Raw genomic sequence first — 19,683 nt, 5'->3', positions numbered from 1 at the left:
GTTTTTCAAAATAAAAACTATAGGTTAAAATTAATATTAATCTTGTTTGGATTAATATAAAAGAGAGAGAATAATAAATATCTTATTTATACTATGATATTTATTTATTTAATTTAAAACTGATATTTTAAGATAAAGTTAATTCTGAATTAATTGATATTTATGTTTGGATAAATAACTTGTCTTAAAAGTTGATTAAATAAACAAATGAGAAAATTAGGGCAACCCTAATAGGGATGGGCGACACACACTGTACAGTACAGTGTGTGGTGCCTAGCATCAGGGATTTTTATCCATGGATTTGAATTTTGAATTTCAAATAAGTTTGTTTAATCAGTTATTTATTTATTTTTAAATATAATTTAAGTAAATAATTAAATAAAATATCTAATCAGTTTTTAATTTGAATTATATTTTAATTAAATAAATATTATTTAATTAGATTAAATATCTTTATAAGTCTCATAGCGTAACTTTCAGAAGAGGCTTGAATTATTATTATTTTGAAGAATAAAAATAGGCTTGAATTATTATTATTTTGAATAATAAAAATACAGACTCTCTCTCTAAGCAATAATTTTTTCTAAACTTGAAAACTATTCTAAACCTCCTCTCTGTCAAAAACTATCTAGATCTCATGTGTTGAGTACATCTAGGGAGTCACATAAATCAACATTTTGAATCCTACGTGCCCACACACGTCCTTGTGTGTTTGAGGATTGGTCTGGAAGATCAGGGTGTGAGATCTCAGAACACTAGATAGGAATATCGTTGATTTATACAAAAAGACTCAATGACACTTGATATGCTACAAGAGGTAATCCCTGATCTATTTGTATGTGATTTAATATTTATATATGTGTATGATCCTGATTGGTATTAATAATTATTAAAATTGGTCCATATATTCCGCTGCGTACCTTTGATTTGATCATTTAATACCAACAATTTTCGCTTGGTCCCATGCAGATATGATGTGATTAGTCCAAACATAATAAGTCACACCTTGAACATAGACAAAAACTTCCCTTTGAAACAACAAAAAATGAGGCTTCTTGATGATGAAAGGAAGCAAGCCCTAAAAGAGGAAGTGGATAGGTTGAAAGCTAACTGTTTCATAAGAGATGCTTTCTACCCATATTGGATTGGTAACCTGGTGTTGGTTCCCAAACCAAACGAGAAATGGAGAACATGTATCAATTATTCAGACTTAAATAAAGTGTGTCCAAAAGAACATTTTCCATTGCCTTGAATTGACTAACTTGTGGATGCAACTTCGGGACATGATTTCATGTCATTTATGGACGCTTATTCTGGATATAACCAGGTAGCCATGCATGCTCGCAACCAAGAACATACGAGCTTCATTACAGATAAGGGATCATATTGCTACAACGTAGTGCCCTTTGGGCTAAAAAATGCTAAAGCAACATATCAAAGGTTGGTAAACTGAATGTTTGCTTAACCAATCAGAAGCAACATGGAGGTGTACATGGATGACATGCTGGTAAAATCCAAGCACACCAATAACCATGTTTTTGACCTCACAAAATATTTCTCTATACTCCGAAAATACAATATGAGTTTGAACCCACAAAAGTTCTCCTTCAAAGTATCTTCGGGAAAGTTTCTCGGTTTTATAGTGAATGCTCGAGGAATCGAGGCAAATCTTGACAAAATCAAGACCCTAATAGAAATTCATTTACCTCAAAAGTACAAGGATGTCCAGAGTCTAACTGGACGCATGGCAACATTGAACCAATTCATTTCGAAATCAATCGATAAATGTCTGCCATTCTTTAACCTTTTGAGAGGGGGCAAGAAATTTAAGTGGATAGAGGTGCAAGTTAGTCTTTCAGGCTCTCAAGAAACACCTCGCAGAACCAACGATTTTTTCTAAACCCATTTTGGGAGAAGTATTGTACATATACCTCGCCACAATCGAGCATGCAATCAGTGCTACGTTAGTTCAGGAGGACAAAAAAGTACAAAGGTCAGTGTATTACTTCAGTAAAAGACTCTTAGGGGTTGAATCGAGGTACCCTCTAATTGAAAAGCTCGCATTGTGTTTGGTATGTGCATCACAGAAGCTGTGACCTTACTTCCAAGCACACCCCATACATGTGCTGACTAACCAACCATTGAGACAAATATTGGCAAAACCTAAAGTATCATGCCAGCTATTAAAATGGGCAGTTAAAATCGGGAAATTCGAGATCACCTATCACTTGAAAACAACAATCAAGGGCCAAGCATTAGCCAATTTTATAGTTGAATGCACCGCCATATCTAGCAAAGAAGTAATAACCCCAGCTTGAGAGTTGTGGAAACTTTATGTTGATGGGTCCTCAAACGAGAATGGATCGGGGGCAGGGATCATACTGATAACCCCCGAAGGACATAGATTTCATTTTGCGTTAAGATTTGGATTTTACGCATCCAACGATGAGGTAGAATACAAAGCGCTACTTGCAGGGCTACGAGTGGCTTGTGAACTAAAAGCCAAGGCCATACATTGCTATAGTGACTCCCAGCTCGTAGTCAACCAAGTACGAGGTGAATATCAAGCTCGAGGGAAAAATATGGCAGCGTAACTAGAAAAAGTAAAGATTGCATTCAAATAGTTCGAGTACCACACGACCGAACAAGCTCCAAACGAACAAAACTCGAATGTTGATGCTTTGGCTCAACTTCCAGCAACTAGGAAAGCTGACACACTCAATGTGGTCCAAGTACAATTCTTGCCACAACCAAGTATATCCGAGCAGAAAACAGGTGAGATCGACATGATTGATTCACAACCAACATGGATGACACTTATAATTGATTACCTCGAAATTGGGAGCCTCCCTAAAGACCAGAATGAGGCTAAAAAACTATTGTATAAGATTATGAGATATACTATCTTGGAAGGAAAATTGCATCGAAGAGGCTACTCCATGACATTATTACGATGTGTAATCCCTCCCGAAGCAAAAATAATCCTCGAAGAAATTCATGAAGGGTTTTGCAGAGATCACGCTGGAGGGCATAGCCTCTCAAAGAAAATGATAAGGCAAAGATACTTTTGACCCACACTAAAAGTTGATGCATTCACATATGTTAAGCAATATGATAAATGTCAATGGTTCGTGTCGATACCCCGAACTCCACCAACCGAGCTCATTGTGTTAAATTCCCCATGACCGTTTGCAGTATGGGGCCTAGACCTCATATGATCATTACCAATGGGGCGAGGTGGAGTTAAGTATGTTGTGGTAGCAGTTGACTATTTGACAAAATGGGCCGAGGCCGAGCCATTAGCTATAATCACCTCGAAAAAGGTCTTAGACTTCGTGGTAAAAAACATTATATGCTGATATGGAATACCGAGGAAAATTGTTTCTAACGATGGAACTTAATTCGATAGTGAGTTATTGACTCAGTTTTGTGAAACAAATGGGATTATAAAAAACTTCTCATCAGTGGCACATCCCCAAGCAAATGGTCAGGTCGAAGCTGTGAAAAAAACTTTGAAGAGTTCTATAAAAAAAAATGGCTCGAAGAAGCAAAAAGGAAATGACCCGATAAATTGCCACAAGTACTATGGGCTTATAGGATGATAGCTCGAACCTCGACATGACACACACCATTCTCACTAGCCTATGGTTGTGAAGCTATGTTTCCAATTAAGGTCGAGGTATCGACGCTACAACGTGAAACATATGCACCAGACTCGAACCAGCTACAGCTCGAAAAATGTTTGGACCTCCTTGAAGAAAAGTGAGACAATGCTCAACTTAGAAATGTCGTGTATCATCAGCGTGCCACAAGATACTTTAATAAAAGAGTTCGAGACAGACATTTTGGAGTGGGAGATTTAGTACTCAGATGAGTATTTTTGGCTACATGAGATCCAACAACAGGTGTGCTTAGGCCAAACAGGGAAGGACCTTATATGATTGAATCTATCATTCGACCAAGTGTCTATAAACTAGCTCGATTAAATGGAGAATTGGTCCCACGAGCTTGGAATGGTGAACATCTATGACCATATTATCAATAAGTTTTTGATGATGTTTATTAAATGTAACCAAGTTTGTATTAATTTCAGTATTATCAATAGCATACTCTCCATTTCCATTTTCAATTCGTTAAATTTTTGTTTGCTACTCACTAACAAAACAACCTAAGACCTTAGCTTAGGAGTTTTAGGGGGTCATACATGGTACAAGTGATAAAAATCATTTTGAGTTAGATTTACTTGAAAATGTTTTTTAGCCCGGACTTGCCTTGGGCATTAACCAAGTGAAAAAATTGAAAATTATAAGCAAGTTAAATAACTGGATTGATCCTTACTACAAACTATGCTACAATTTTTTGTAAAGAAAATTTAAAGTAGTTGCGATAGTAGTCGAGCTTGTTTTAACGAGATTGAATTAGGAGCACAATTATGAACAACTATGTGTAGCCAGTATAGAAGTTTGTAATAAGTTCAAAAAATACTTGTATGAATAAACAAGTAAAAACATTGCTAATGAATAGTGCAAGCTCAAAAAATTTCAGTACTTGGTAAATATTGAGCATACCATAATGGAAGCATAAATGAAGTAGACATGCGTATAAATTCACCAGTGTTTATAAAGTAAACTACTTTAAAATAAGATAAATAAAATAACTCGAAGATTCGAGCTATAAATTGTCTCGGCCACAAGGGCCTTAAATATTTACAATTAAAAAATAAGGGTTGAAGCCCTTGGAAAGAAAAAAATCATTATATAAAGATTACTGTTGGACCGCCCCAGATTCCACCTTGTCTCCTTTCTCCTCACAAGTTCCCGCCTCCTGAGTGGTAACCTCAACAACCTCCTCCTCAGCGAGGTGAACTCGCCATTTTTCCAAGAAAGCTTGCTCCTTTTCAGCTAGAAAGGAAGTATCAATGTCGGGATTCATGGACCATATCTTGTACATGGCCATGTCGGTTGAAGCGTCTTTCTTGGTTATGAACTCCTCTATGAGCCGAGCCTTTTCTTCCTGCATCACGATGATAATGGCCTCCTTCTCCTCTTCGAGTTGGGAAACTTGGTTCCAAAGGCGATCGAGCTTTGATTTATGAGATTCAGACTCGAAGGTTTTAGTCTCAAGCTTAACCTTTACACGATCAAGCTCGACCTTGGTGATATTATGATTGATTTTGGAACGTTCAAGCTCGACCTTTTGACGTCTAGACTCGGCCTCCACAGTCACCAATTCGTCATTGGCTTCCTTAAGGGCAACCTCGGCCTTGGTTTGGGAAACTTTGGCCTCGCACGCGAGCTTATGACTGACGGCCACCTGGGTCATCAGGAGGAAGTTCTAGCGGTGAAGGCTAAGAAGACTCTGAAATAGAAACAATGTTATAAAAAATGAACGCCAGGATTATAAGAAGTTTTTAGGCTCAAAGATACTTACCAAGACAACTAACTCCTCACCTTTGTCAAAGATGGAGGTGGAGTTATTGCTCTTCAAAAACTCCTAGTTGTAGTCTTGAAGGTTGCTGAAGACTCAACCAACTCGGGTCAAAACCTCTGAGCAGAGGTCAGCTCCGGAGGCACCAGTCGTGTTGGCCAACACGAACTCTCTTTTGTGGGTCGAGGCTGAGAATATTCAAACTAGGTTGGAGCATTAACGGGCTTTGATGTTACAAGGTTTCTTTCCCTTGTCAGTTGAAGGGGACTTGTTACGAGCAGAAGGGGGAATGTTCGCTGCAAGGGAAGGAGGTGGAACCTGCTCCGAGACAACAACAAGAGCCCCCGAGGTGGTATAAGGAGGCCCGAGGCTACTTGGGCGGCTTGTGGGGAGGGTTCTCAGTAACCTTGGCTACCTTCGGGGGAGGTGGTGGATGCATTTCTTTCTTCGAGGAGACTTGTCCTCTTTTCGAGCCTCTAACCTTTGGAGGCTTGGTGAGAAGGTTGTCGAGGTCGGAGTCCATGTCACTTGCAAAATGGAGAAAAACACATAAGAACTTTTTTTTTTTAAATACTTGTAATAAAATTCCATGGTATAAGGTGGGAAACCTAACTTGAAGACCAAGAATCTAATGAAAAGTCATCTGAGGATATCTTGACGACTTATGAAGGTTCTTCCGTTATTCCTACTTCTTCACCTCGAAAGGGAGACAACTTAGAGATAATTCGCCAGTCATTCGAGCAATACTGGGACCGTAGACCTTCCCACACTTTATTTATACACTACATAGGTACTTAGATATAAAACTATCATCCCTATGTACTATGAAGTCTACTCCTAACCATGTCATAAAATTGTTTTTGGGGTCCTTAAAAGAAACCAAAACATTGGGCTCCCGTTTAAAGAGTGTGGCAAACCAACCCAAATGGTCAAGGATGCCTCCTCTTGAGCCTCCTTCCCTGAGCCAGAGCGCTCAGCGGGGGAGGAGGTAGTAAGTTTGGAGCTCGAAGCCATTTTCCTTTTCTTTGGGAGATGATTAGAGGGAGTGGGGACTAAGACTTCTTCCCATGAGGCATATTTATGAAACTTGTCGTCATCAGTGGTCTCTCCTTCCCCGAGTAGACCACATAAGCAGAGTTTATATTCATGCAGCAAGTAGTTTAGAGATCACCTACCGTATGGAAGATTTTGTATTTCATCTCGACGGTCCACCATCTTCTTGGAGGGCTTGGGACGGTCGAAGTTAGCTATAGAAAATCATAATGAATAAGTAAAATGAGCATAAAGGTTTATTCAAGTATCATCAACATTGATGACACGTCATTAGTTTAGCTCGATGTAAGGAGTTAGCTTGAAAGGAACGAGTCAATCCAAAGGTTGAACTCGAAGGATGGTGACGTGGATAACATTGCAACTGTCATCTCGAACCAGGGTGTAGGCTCAAAAACGTACATTTGGTGAACGACACGCATTTGTGTTTACGTATTAAAAGCCTACAATCAGGTTGGTTATATTTGCTTAGTCAGTCCTATTCTCATGGGATATTTTGTATTTTCAAATTTAAATGAAATATTGTTGTAACTTCCCTAAGAAGGTGGGAAGTAATACCTGAACTCAGTCTATAAATATTGAGTCTTTTTATTTGTAAAGCACGTTGAATTATTGTACAAAAAATCTCTGTGAAAAATATATGTTCGTTTCTTTTCTTCCTAATTCTTTGATAGAAGCTTAATTGTTTTTATTTATTTTTTGTTGACAAAAAATATCATCAACAAGTTCTACTTTTTATTCAAAATAAGAAAAATATATATATTTTTATTACAATTATAATACATAACTTTTATACTTGTAAAAAAATATCATTAATATTCGGAAGAAATATGTTAATTTTTTTTAATGTATTAATATTTAATTATTTTATTTATATAAATTTATTAAAATAATATAATTAATTAAAAAATCATGGTAAACAAATAAGCCATAAAGTCACTCAACTAATTTATGCTTGTATATAATAATAGAAAAATTGGTGAGAATATATATAAATAATTTTAATGATTTTGATCTTATCTAATTTTTATAATTTTTTGTAAAATGGTATATGTCTAAAAATTTGATTGGGTGTATGAATTTTTCAATAAGTTATCTAAAAAATTTTGAATTATCAAATATTATTTTGTAAAAAATTATAAAAGACTAAAATAAAATAAAATAAATGGAGTTTTTCATAAATAAACATTTTTTATGTTTTTTCTTACATTTTTACGACCTCTGATTTTTTTTTCAATTTTACTAACTCAAGTTTTCAAAAATACTATTTTAAAGTTTCATAATTACAAAAATACGGTTTCAACTAGACATCGACCTCACAACAAACAGTGTTAAAAAAATAACATAAAATCAATTAGACTACAACTCCATAGCAATACAATGTTGAAAAAGCAATTACAAATAAATTAGAAATCAACTTATTGCTTCAACCCAAAATAAACTAAAAAATAACAAGAAAGCAACATCGAAAAACATATAATTGCATTTTAAAACGTGTAAAAAGAAAACTCAAAATATATTTCAAAACAACTAAACATATACAAAAAATAAACTAAAAAACAACTTGAAAAACATTACCATTAAACACAAATATTATTTTTCAAAATATATATATAAACCCAAGGCATACCTAAAATAAAAAATTAAACAAAAAATATTCTCAATTAGAAATCAACCAAAAATATATAAAAGGAAAACTAAACATATAACAAAAATAAATGAAAAATCAACTAACATAACAACAAAAAAATTAAAAATATACACTAATAATTTACCTAAAATAAATAAAAAAACACTAAAAATACATAAGAACAACTACACATATACTCAAAATAAACCACAAAATAACTAAACATCAACTGCAAAAATCACAAAACAACACATATTGTTTAATTAATCTAAAAAAACACAAATTAACCAACATATACTTAGTATAAATTTAAATTGTACTCAAAAGTATACTTAAAATTGCATATTAAAATGTGCCAAAAAAATACTCAAAATATACCTTAGAACAATTAGACATACATTATGTATGGAGTATTAACAATAAAAGTATACAACTTTTTTAGCTATTGAATTTGTAATTTTTTTTTTTGTAAACTATACAATAATGAGTAATGAAAAAATATAATATATATTATATGCAATGTTAATACAAATTCTCATGTGTACACATACAAGAGTAATAAAAGTTATATGTTGAGTCAACTAACACGAACATCACACATGTCCATATTTCCCTACTTAAGAACATGCATAAGGAGAGCTTGACATGTACAACTAGTAACAAAATTAAAAACCATCATGCTAGATAGACTTTTCTTGTAAACACAATATTACTGAAAGAGATTTGGAGGAAGAGGATGAAGTGCTCCAATGTGGCAAGCTCCATGGGTTACATGATCTTAATGTTATGACTATATGTATTGTTAAAAAAGGTCCTTATGATTGGGGAGGTTGAAGAAAACGTTAAAATGGTATAGTTTTGTCTTAGATCCTTTTATTCTAGTTTATATATATATATATACACACTGTAAAAATAAAAGGCCATCTTCGGTTTCTTTCCCACTAACTTGCTAGGCACTCATGCAGAGCATTGTAAAAATAGGTTAGGTGAGAGAGTTGATTGGCAGAGAAGAGAGTATCTTAAATGGAACAGAAAGGGGAAAAGGATCTGGTCATGGGGCAGCTAAGAGAAAGTAGGGAATGGGTCTTCTTCATTTGTCGACGACAAGAAAGCTTCCTAGTGACGACAACCCAAGGATCATCTTCTTCAGTTTAGGGACCATTGCCATCCTACAACCCAGGATCGTCATTTTCTGCTCCGGCTCCATTCGAGTTGACGATAAGCCAAGTTATAGGGTTTGAGTGGCCTTGAACGATGATGCTTCTGGGTTCGGTCAACTATGATGTCGGCAACTTTGATCAAAAGAACAAGAAGTAGTAGAAGCTGAAAAAATGTAAAACACACATATTGATCGTATAAAAGTGATTTTTTCTGTGTCACCATATATAATTAATGTTTTTACTAAATTTAGCATTTTATGTAAAATTCCCTAATAATAATAATTTGTGACAAAAAAACGATAATAGTAGTTTATTAAATAAATGAAAAAACTAAACCCTACATTTAAAAATTTCCCCCAAAACTGTCGGACACCTCACTTTCTCTGCAACCCGACAATCGACTCTTAGCCACCTTGCCCGTCGCCCCCAACCCACCGACGAAGACACGGAGCCCTCACCAGCAAGAAGCTCACGATCGTAGCCTCTTTTTGACATCGCTGCCGTCGCCGCAAGTGGTGGACCTCACTCATTGTAGCTATCCGCTACTTCCTCCAATATTAATAGGATTTATCACCTTCTTGTCCGTAAGATATTCCTACTACTCCTACTGTTAGGAAAATTATGCAACTTTCCTTATGAATCAGATTAGTAAGAATAAAAATAATAACAGAAATAATACACACATGTAAATTTGATTACAGAGTTCGACAAGTGCCTATGTCTCTAAATCTGCTACAAATCTTTTACTAGAAAGATCAAAATATACAAAGTGTTCACAATACTTATAGCTCACAACTCAAACCCAAATTACACCCAAGAATTTTTCTCACAAAAATTCTCTCAAAAGCTTCTCTCTCTTTTCAAGCTTTATAACCAAACTTTTTTTTTCTCTTTTTATTTTGGGATATATAAGAAAGAAAACTATACCTTAATTTATAGGTTATCCTATTCCATATAAACCGCACAATATTTATTCATCCTATATATAATAATTAATATAAACTTTTCCTTAATTTAGTAAAACTATATTAAGAAATCTAAATATTGGATTATTTAAATAAGGCATTCATTTTCTTAACAATCTCCCACTTGAAGACTGGTTTTATCACACCTCACTCTATGCAGCAGAGTTTTCTGGACTTGTTACTCTTGCAAGCCAACTGAAGTTGAACACAACTTCAGTTTGTCGATCATCACCGTCTTTGTCAACATATCTGATGGATTCTTACTTCATTGGATCTTCTCCAGTATTAAAACTGCATCTTCCAATAAAGGCCCAATGAAATGAAACCGAAGTCCAATATGCTTGGTTCTAGAATGAAATGCTGAATTCTTTGCCAAGTGTATCCCACTCTGACTATCACTATGCAAAAAATTATTCTCTTGCTTGAATCCTAACTCAGTTAACAAACCTTGAAGCCATATCATCTCTTTACTGGCTTCAGTCACTGCTACATATTCAGCCTCTGTGGTGGATAGAGCTACAATCTTTTGTAATTGTGACATCCAACTAACAGTTGTAATTCCACCGTGAATATATAATTTGTGGTGCTTTTTTGGCGATCAACTTCACCTCCAAATTATGCTTCTACATAGCCTTGTACTTTTAATTCACCCTTACCAAAGTACAAACACTTCTCTGTGGTGCCTTGTAGATATCTCAAAATCCACTTCACTACTTCCCAGTGAGCTTTTCCTGGATTTGACATATACTTGCTAACAACTCCCACTGCATGTTCAATATCTGGTCTCGTGTAGACCATCGCGTGCATCAAACTCCCAATAGTTAAGGCATAAGGAACCTTATCCATGAAATCTTTATCTTCATCCGTTTGAGGGGACTGGTCCTTGGATAATCAAAAGTGACCTACCAAGGGTGTGCTAACTGGCTTGGTGTCATCCATATTGAATCTCTACAAAACACGTTTGATGTACTCTGATTGAAATAGCTACAAAGTCCCTCTATGCTTATCCCTTGTGATTTACATCCCAAGAATCTTCTTTGCTGGACCCAAGTCTTTCATATCAAACTCTTTTGACAATTGTTGCTTCATGCTTATGATATCATCCATATCTGGACCTACTACTAACATATCATCAACATAAATTAGTAAAATGATATAACTAGACCTATATCTTTTGAAGTAGCAACAGTGGTCGGTGTTACACTTCTACAAACCTTCCTTGTGCATGAATTCGTCAAACTTTCTATACCATTGTCTTGGGGCTTGTTTTAGGCCATACAAATTATTCTTAGGCCTGCACACCTTGTTCTGTTTCCCATTTTCTGAGAAACCTTCTGGCTGGTGCATGTATATCTCATCATCCAAATCTTTATGAAGAAATGCAGTATTCACGTCTAATTGTTCAAGATGAAGATCTTCAATGGAAACAATAGTCAACACTGTTCTGATGGTATTGAGTTTCAAAGCAGGAGCAAAAATCTCAGTGTAGTCAATTCCTTCCTTCTGCTGGAATCCATTGACTACTAATCAAGCTTTGTATCTCTTTGAACCATCATGCTCTTTTTTCACTCGGTACACCCATTTGTTATGAAATGCCTTCTTCCCTACGGGTAACTCAGCTAGTTCCCGTGTTTGGTTTGAAATCAGAGATTGCATCTCGTCTTTCATTGCAAGCTCCCACTTGCTTGCATCACTAGTCCGACAAGCTTCATCATAGCATTCATGCTCCCCTCCATCAGTCAACAACAAATAATTCATATATCTCCTATTAGGCATATGAGGCCAAGAAGACCTTCTTCGTGCATGAGCTGGAGTAGGAGGTTACGGCGTGTCAGGCTGTTGTGTACTGCTTTGGCCAACGAGTTCTTCTTATTGAGGACTTGTTACAATTGAGTCCATCCCTGGACGATCTTGGACATAATCTCCATCTATAAATATCAACCCACTACGCTCTGAGTCGTTGGCATCAACTTTATGTCTATGGTACATCACTATTTCGTTAAAAATCACATCTCTACTGTGGATTACCTTTTTCTTTTCATCATCCCATATGCGGTAGCAAAAATCATCCCCACCATAGCCAATGAAAGTGCATTTCTTAGATTTAGGATCAAGCTTATTCCTGCCTTAATCACTAATATGCACATATGTTACACAACCAAAAACCTTTAAATGTGATAGTTTTATCTCTTTCCCGTTCCATACCTATTCTGGTATTCTATACTCTAATGGACCTCATAGGCCTTGATTGATCAAGTAGGTTGTTGTGTTGACTGCTTCTGCCCAGATTTTTTCGGTAAACCTGTCTGTATACGCATGCTACTAGTTCTTTCTGCCAATGTTCGGTTCATATGCTCAGCTACACCATTATGCTGAGGTGTGCTTGGCATATTTATCTCAATTCTGATTCCGTGCTCATAGAAAAACTTCTTGAATGCGTTGTCTTCATATTCACCACCATTGTTGATTCTGAACTTTTTGATTTTCAGGCTTGTCTCATTTTCAACCACAACTTTCCATATCTTGAAAGCCTCAAACACTTTAGACTTATGTTTTATAAAGTAAACCCATACCTTCCGAGACTGATCATCGATAAAAGTCACGAAGTAGTGTTTCCTACTAATGGATGAAGTAGTCATTAGTCCCCAAACATCAGAGTGTACAAGCTCTAACCTTTCCTTCATTGAGGTTGTACCACTTGTCTGAAAGCTTGCCCTATTCTGCTTTCCAAGTATTCATTATTCGCATATGTCTATCTCAATTTACCGTAGACCTGGGAGTTTCCCCTTCGAATGCATAAGTTTCATCCCTTTCTTACTCATGCATAAGTCTCTGGTGCCACATATTGGAGTTTTCATTTCCTACTGCAACTACAATTGAACAACATGCTCCTGCTCTCATATAACTAGTACCACTCTTTTTGCCGTGAGCAACTGTAACACCCTACTACCCAGGGACCGTTACGGTGTGCATTTTAAACAGTGCTAAACTCGCTAATCGAGTCATTTGGCCATAATCGTGTAACTAATTATGATTAGCAGTTTAGGATTATTAATTTTGGTTAAGATATAACGTTTCACTAAAATGTTTACTGTATACATTGGGATCCCAAAAATATAATTTAAAGGTTAATTACAATAAAAGATTTACAACCAGCCAACCTAAGCGGCAAAATAGGGTTTAACCCTAGTTCCTCAACCCTCGGCCATGGCGGTCGAGCAGCCGCATATGTACATATCGTCACCTAAGCTCTCCAACTCAAGGATGGTCCAACTTTCTTTTGCCTTTACCTGTACCATATAGCACCCGTGAGCCAAGGCTCAGCTAGAAAACTCAATATGCTCATGAATAGTAATAACATGTTACTAAATCATAATGTGCATGCCTAACAATAATAGCCTTATTCATGCATACAAATAAGTTCAGATAATGATGGGGGATCCTGCCCTCCTGAATGGATGACTATCATGTCAATCCTAATAAGATGAGTGATTAACACTTTGAGGTTCTGATAACCATGCTGGGGCTTATAGCCCTAATCAGATTAGGGATTTAACACTTTGAGGTTCTGATAACCATACTGGGGCGTATAGCCCTAATCAGATGAGTGATTTAACACTTTGAGGTTCTGATAACCATGTTGGGGCGTATAGCCCTAATAATATGAGTGATTGATGAGTAAGTCACTAACGTGGGCTCAACACCCATAGCCATGTGACGATGCAGTCACCTGAGCTTTCTGGCCCTTGCTCTAAGTGACTAGCCATTGGGCTAGACAAGCGCTTTTAGTTTTCATCGAACTTGAGGTTGGTCAGGCATTAATTCTCATGATGAGTCATTCAATGCTTATGTTGATTAGATCTAATCTTTTTAGCTTGTGTTGAACACATCAGTGCCATTCTTGACTCTTAAGCCAATATCATACGGCTCGTGCCGATTTCTGACTCATGGGTCTGTACCACACGCAAGTAAGCAATACAACCAGGTATATATCATATGTCAAATATCCAAATGTAGGGCATTTAACATGCTTACTTAACAATCACTAGCATAATTATGATCATGCACAAACACAGACTCAAGCTCTGATCAATCTCATATTCAATATTTGTAATGCCCTGAAATTCTTAATGAGGTTTTAAGGGTCGGATTAGTAGGCCGAGAGGGTCATAACTGATTTATTATGTCATTAAACTATTACGTGCATGTTTATGTGAATTATATTATAATATGATGTTAAATGCATGCATGTGGGTCCACATTTCATCTCAGGGGTATTTTGGTAATTTGGCCCGTTGAGGGCATAATTGTATATTTGTATGCATGTCGGTGAACTGTTGTTGAGACCACATTATAATGTGGATTTGTTCGAGATATTCGGCATGAGACGATCTTTGAATTCAAATTATCGGTTTGGTCATAACAGGTTTAAGCTCGGGGCTCGGGGTGAGTCTCGGGGTGGTTTAATGATTAGAGCATTACCGGGAATTAAAGGGGTAATGGGATATGATTTTATTGGTATTTGAGAATAACAGGAATTGGAGAGTGTTAATTATGATTAACGAGACAAGTGGAAATGACAGTTTTGCCCTTGGGGTTGTTAAGGGATGAACTAAGCATGGAGGGTATTTTGGTCATTTGATCTAGGCTATATATAAATGGATGGCTATAGAAAAACAGAGCCTTGTTTCCTTCCTCACGATCCTCACCATTTCTCTTTTCCTTCCTTTGAATTTTGAAGCAAGTTTGGGGATTCAAGCTTGAAGATTGAAGCTTGAGGTCTTAGACTAGTGTTCAGCCATTGAAGAGGATTCAACCTAAGCTTAAGGTAAGGTTTTAGTTCCATTTTATAGTACCTTGCCCTATTTTTGTGCTGGTTTTAAGGTTTGGAGTTTTGATCATGGAAATGAGAATTTGATGAAGTTTTGATTGGTGTAAGGCTTGGGCTTTGATGCTTATATGGTAGATAAGTGGTGGTAACAATTGGTGGCTTTGCTTGGTGATATTTGGGAAGTTTAATGAGATTTTGAAATGAGTTCGAAGGGGAAAAATAGGGGTTTTTGGCTGGGTTTCACATGGGGCTGTGACTCTGTTCTAGAGCGTCGCGGCCCAAGCATGGTCAGGAGGAAGGAGGATGCTGAAGGGTCGTTGGGCCGCAGCATGGAGAAGGAGGGTCGCGACCCGTGCTGGGGATTGAAGGGTGGCCGCCTCTGTTTGAGGAGGCGGGCCGCGACATGGTGAGGGAGGGCCGTGGCCCTTAGTGGAATTTTGGGCCAAATTGTGTTTTTGGCTTGGGGATTCAAACCTTAGGCCTCGGGATCGATCCTACTACCCGGTTTAGTAGGATTCGATGTCTCGGAGGCTAGATTTTGATCCGAGAACCTTTTGTGATTCATTTTATTGATGGAATCCCATAATTGGTTATGACCAGGTGACTGCCAAGGAACTAAAAGGTTTATCGTTCTCAAGGGTTGTTCTTTTATTAATTCTCGCTCGAACCAGAGGTAAGAAAACTGCACCCCGTATATGAAATGCATGGTTATTATCGAGGCATGTTGAGTGTTTAAATGTGGACATTGATTGCATATTAAATGCTTAGCAAATCTTGCTTACTTGTGAATCCGCGACAACGACAAAAATTAGGGGAATACGTTGAAAAAACAACAAATAATCGCATAAAATAGGAATAAAATTGTGGGAGATAACCGATATCCTGCAAATGCCCCATAGGAACCAAGTTAAGGGGATTTGCGCATTTTTCATCTCGGCAATGGTGTAAGATCCGTCTGTGAAGCTGTGACTTACTAGTCAAGTTCAACAACGGTTTTGAGCATTGGTCGTATGTTACTGACCTAAGAGTCAGGAGCGGCATAAGCGTCGTGAACGCAGAGCCGATTGAAGATTAGATCTAATTGACATTTGCATTGAATGAATCACTATGAGCATTAATGCCGGACCGACCCTAAGTTCGATGAAAACTAAAAGCGCTTGCCTAGTTCTATGACTAGTTACTTAGAGCCAGGGCCAAAGGCCCAGGTGACCGTATTATCACATGGCTAAGGGTACGGAACCCACATTAGTGACTCTATGGTCACTCGGTTGGTTTACATTGGTGACTTACTTATCAGTCACTTATCCTATTTAAGCTAGTGACTTGATCACTTATTTGTAAAGGGTACGGAACCCACCTTAGTGACTTTTACAATTGTCACTCCTCTATTTAGGGCTAAAAGTCCTGGATGATTATTATGATCATCGTTTGATGTTATATTCTTGCAGTATTGAGTTTTCTTGCTGGGCTTTGGCTCATGGGTGCTATGTGGTGCAGGTAAAGGGAAAGAAAAACTCACCCAACCTTGAGTGGAGAGCTTAGGTGGTTATGTGTACATATGCGGTCGCTTAACCACCACGACCAAGGAGTTCTCAGAGGAACTAGGGGGTTTACCCTATTTTTGCCGCTTAGATCGGCGGGTTGTAAATTTTACATTGTAATGACCATTTTGGATTGTAAATAACTTATAAATGTTTTTATGGGCCCATGAACAGTTTTATGTTTTAAATAAAATATATTATTTCCTTTTTATTGGTTTTTCACCTTAACCTATTAATGACACCTAGATGCACGTTTATAACCAAAGAACTCGATTAGTGAGTTAAGCACGGTTCAAAGATCACAGTAACAGTCTTGGAGTAACCAGGGCATTACAATATTCATGTCATGCCCTAATCACATGTTTCTCATGCATCACATGCATCACATACTGGGTGCAGTTTTCTTACCTTTGGTCCAAGCACAGGTTACCAATAAACGAGCCACAAGCATGATCCTGATTCCAAGCCCCTAGAGATAACCTAGTCACAACCATAAATGGTGTTTCAATGAGTTCAAGTTCTAAAACCCAATCACGGGACCAATCCCGCCCTCTCGGGACCTCCAATTCCACCAAAAAAGGTGGTGGGATCATCCCCCAAGCCCTTGTGTCAAAACCCCAAAAATACCAAAAAACCACATTCTGAAGGATGTGTAGCGCTACAGCACTACAAACAGACCCCAAACTCCTCCAAACAGGGCACCTAGCGCTACAACGTCCAAGCCAGAATTCTGGGTTCTCAGCTTCGTGTTCTTCGAGTTCTTCGAGCTTCAAAGCTCCAAATCCAACCCCAACCTATCCAAATCTCAAAATTAAAGTTCCCAAACATCCCAATCTCCCAAAATCAATAAAACCCAAGCTTTAATTCATCAAAAAACTCATCAAAACAAAAAATCCAATCCAAGGTTAAAAACTTTAAAAACTTAGAATTTAAAACTTGAATTACCACCGATTATGTTGTTTCCCAACTAAATCATCTGGCTAATAAGCTTCTAATCTTTCCCAGAATCGCTATGCCTCGATCCTTGCTTGAAACCGAGTCCTAGAACTCAAGTTTCTTTCGAAAATGTGATCGGGTGTCGAAAAGGGAACGAGAGGAAGAGAAATCGTTCTGAACGTTCTTTTCTGATTATAACAGGTTACTTCAAGCTTAAGTAGCCTCAAACAAATCCTAATGCTCGGGGTCCCAAAAACGCCCCCGGGGGTAAAATAGTCAAAACTTCCAGAATTTCCTCCTGATCTTACTAACTCCCAATTTATCATCAAATATTTATTCCCATTACCCAATATCCCGATAATGTGCTAAATACCCCTTAACTCACTTCGAGTCAAATATGAATCTCGTTGTGACTTTCCCACTAGCTTACCTCCTAGGATTGTCTCGTGCTGAGTAACCCTAGCATAACCAAATAATAATGAAGCACCACACACATGCCACATATATGCCAAATATGCCCGAAATGGCCAAAATATGAAAATCACCCAATTAATCAGAAATGGGTTCACATGCATATTTAATACACCTAAACATGCATATAATCATTTAATTGCATAATATATCAATTATGGCCCTCCCGGCCTCCTAATCAAGGTCCTAAACCTTATTCGAGCTTCTTGGTTTTTCTGTGCACTCTTGCACTGATATTTGTAGTGCCCGCTCTTCCACAATTCCAACACTCGATGGTATTCGAGCTTAGGGAATTATTGGGATTCCTTGATTTTGACCTCCTATCTCTGGATCTACCTCGATAGTTCGACCTTCCGCGTCCAATCCCTCTGGTTGAATTTCTTCCTCTTGACTCTGTATGTCAAAATGAATAGGTTGATGATTCATCTAACTCTCACTTCCAGATTTCTTCACTGAGAACTAAATCATGAACATCATCAAATTTTAACTTATTGCTTCCCGATGAGCTACTCACAGCCGTGACAATAGCATTCCAACTATTTGGTAGAGAAGAAAAAAGTATCAATGCTCGTACTTCTTCATCAAATTCAATTCCAACCGAACTCAATTGAGTTGTGATTGTATTGAGTTCATTGAGATGTTGAGCTACCGATGCACCTTCTATCATTCAGAAATTAAATAACCACCTCATCAAATGAACTTTGTTAGAGGCTGGTGACTTCTCATACACATTGGAGAGAGCTTCCATAAGACCTGTCGTGGTCTCTTCCTTTGCTATGTTAAAAGCAACATTTCACGATAATGTCAATCGAATAACTCTGAGGGCTTGTCTGTCAAGAAGATTCCAGTCTTCGTCTTTCATACCCTCTGGCTTCTTTTCTGAGAGAGGTTGATAAAGTTATTTCTGATATAGGTAATCTTCGATCTGCATCTTCTAGAACCCGAAATATGCGCCATCGAATTTCTCAAGTTTCACCTTTCCTTTGTCTGCAGCCATTGCTCCCACTCAAATCTAATTTCTTTGGATCGTTTATAACGATTCCCCTCTAAATACTTACAACATTCACCAAATGCTCTGAAACCAGTTGTTAGGAAAATTACGCAACTTTCCTTATGAATCAGATTAGTGAGAATAAAAATAATAGTAGAAATAATACACACATAATTTTGATAACAGAGTTCGACAAGTGCCTATGTCTCTAAATCTGCTGCAAATCTTTTCCTAGAAAGATAAAAATACAAAGTGTTTAGAACACTTATAATTCACAACCCATACCCAAATTACACCCACAAATTTTTCTCACAAAAATTCTCTCAAAAGCTTCTCTCTCTTTTCAAGCCTTTCTACCAAACCTTTTTTTTTTTCTCTTTTTATTTTGGGATATATAAGAAAGAAAACTATACCTTAATTTATAGGTTTCTTTAAATCATATAAACCGTACAATATTTACTCATCCTAAATATAATAATTAATATAAATATTTCCTTAATTTAATAAAACTATATTAAGAAATCTAAATATTGGATTATCTAAATAAGACATTCATTTTCTTAACACCTACTATTATTATTAAACCCCTGTTTAGTTCACTCGAAAGTTTTAACGAGAATATGCTAGAATTTTATCAGGCAAATATGATTTTGCATTTAAGAATGTGTGTATATTTTGGGC

General features: G+C 37.0%; 1 protein-coding gene across 1 annotated transcript; it reads right to left on the bottom strand.

The window, feature by feature from the left end:
- Positions 1-4,764: 4,764 nt before the first annotated feature.
- On the bottom strand, positions 4,765-5,322 carry LOC133785837 (uncharacterized). The gene has a single exon (XM_062225051.1). The coding sequence runs from the start codon at positions 5,320-5,322 to the stop codon at positions 4,765-4,767; it is 558 nt and encodes a 185-aa protein (XP_062081035.1).
- Between the last annotated feature and the right edge of the window lie 14,361 nt (positions 5,323-19,683).

The sequence above is a fragment of the Humulus lupulus genome, chromosome 6, assembly GCF_963169125.1.
Source record: "Humulus lupulus chromosome 6, drHumLupu1.1, whole genome shotgun sequence".
Taxonomy (NCBI): Eukaryota; Viridiplantae; Streptophyta; class Magnoliopsida; order Rosales; family Cannabaceae; genus Humulus; species Humulus lupulus.
The sequence above is the reverse complement of the archived record's forward strand: the minus strand, read 5'-3'. Positions and strand labels throughout refer to the sequence as shown.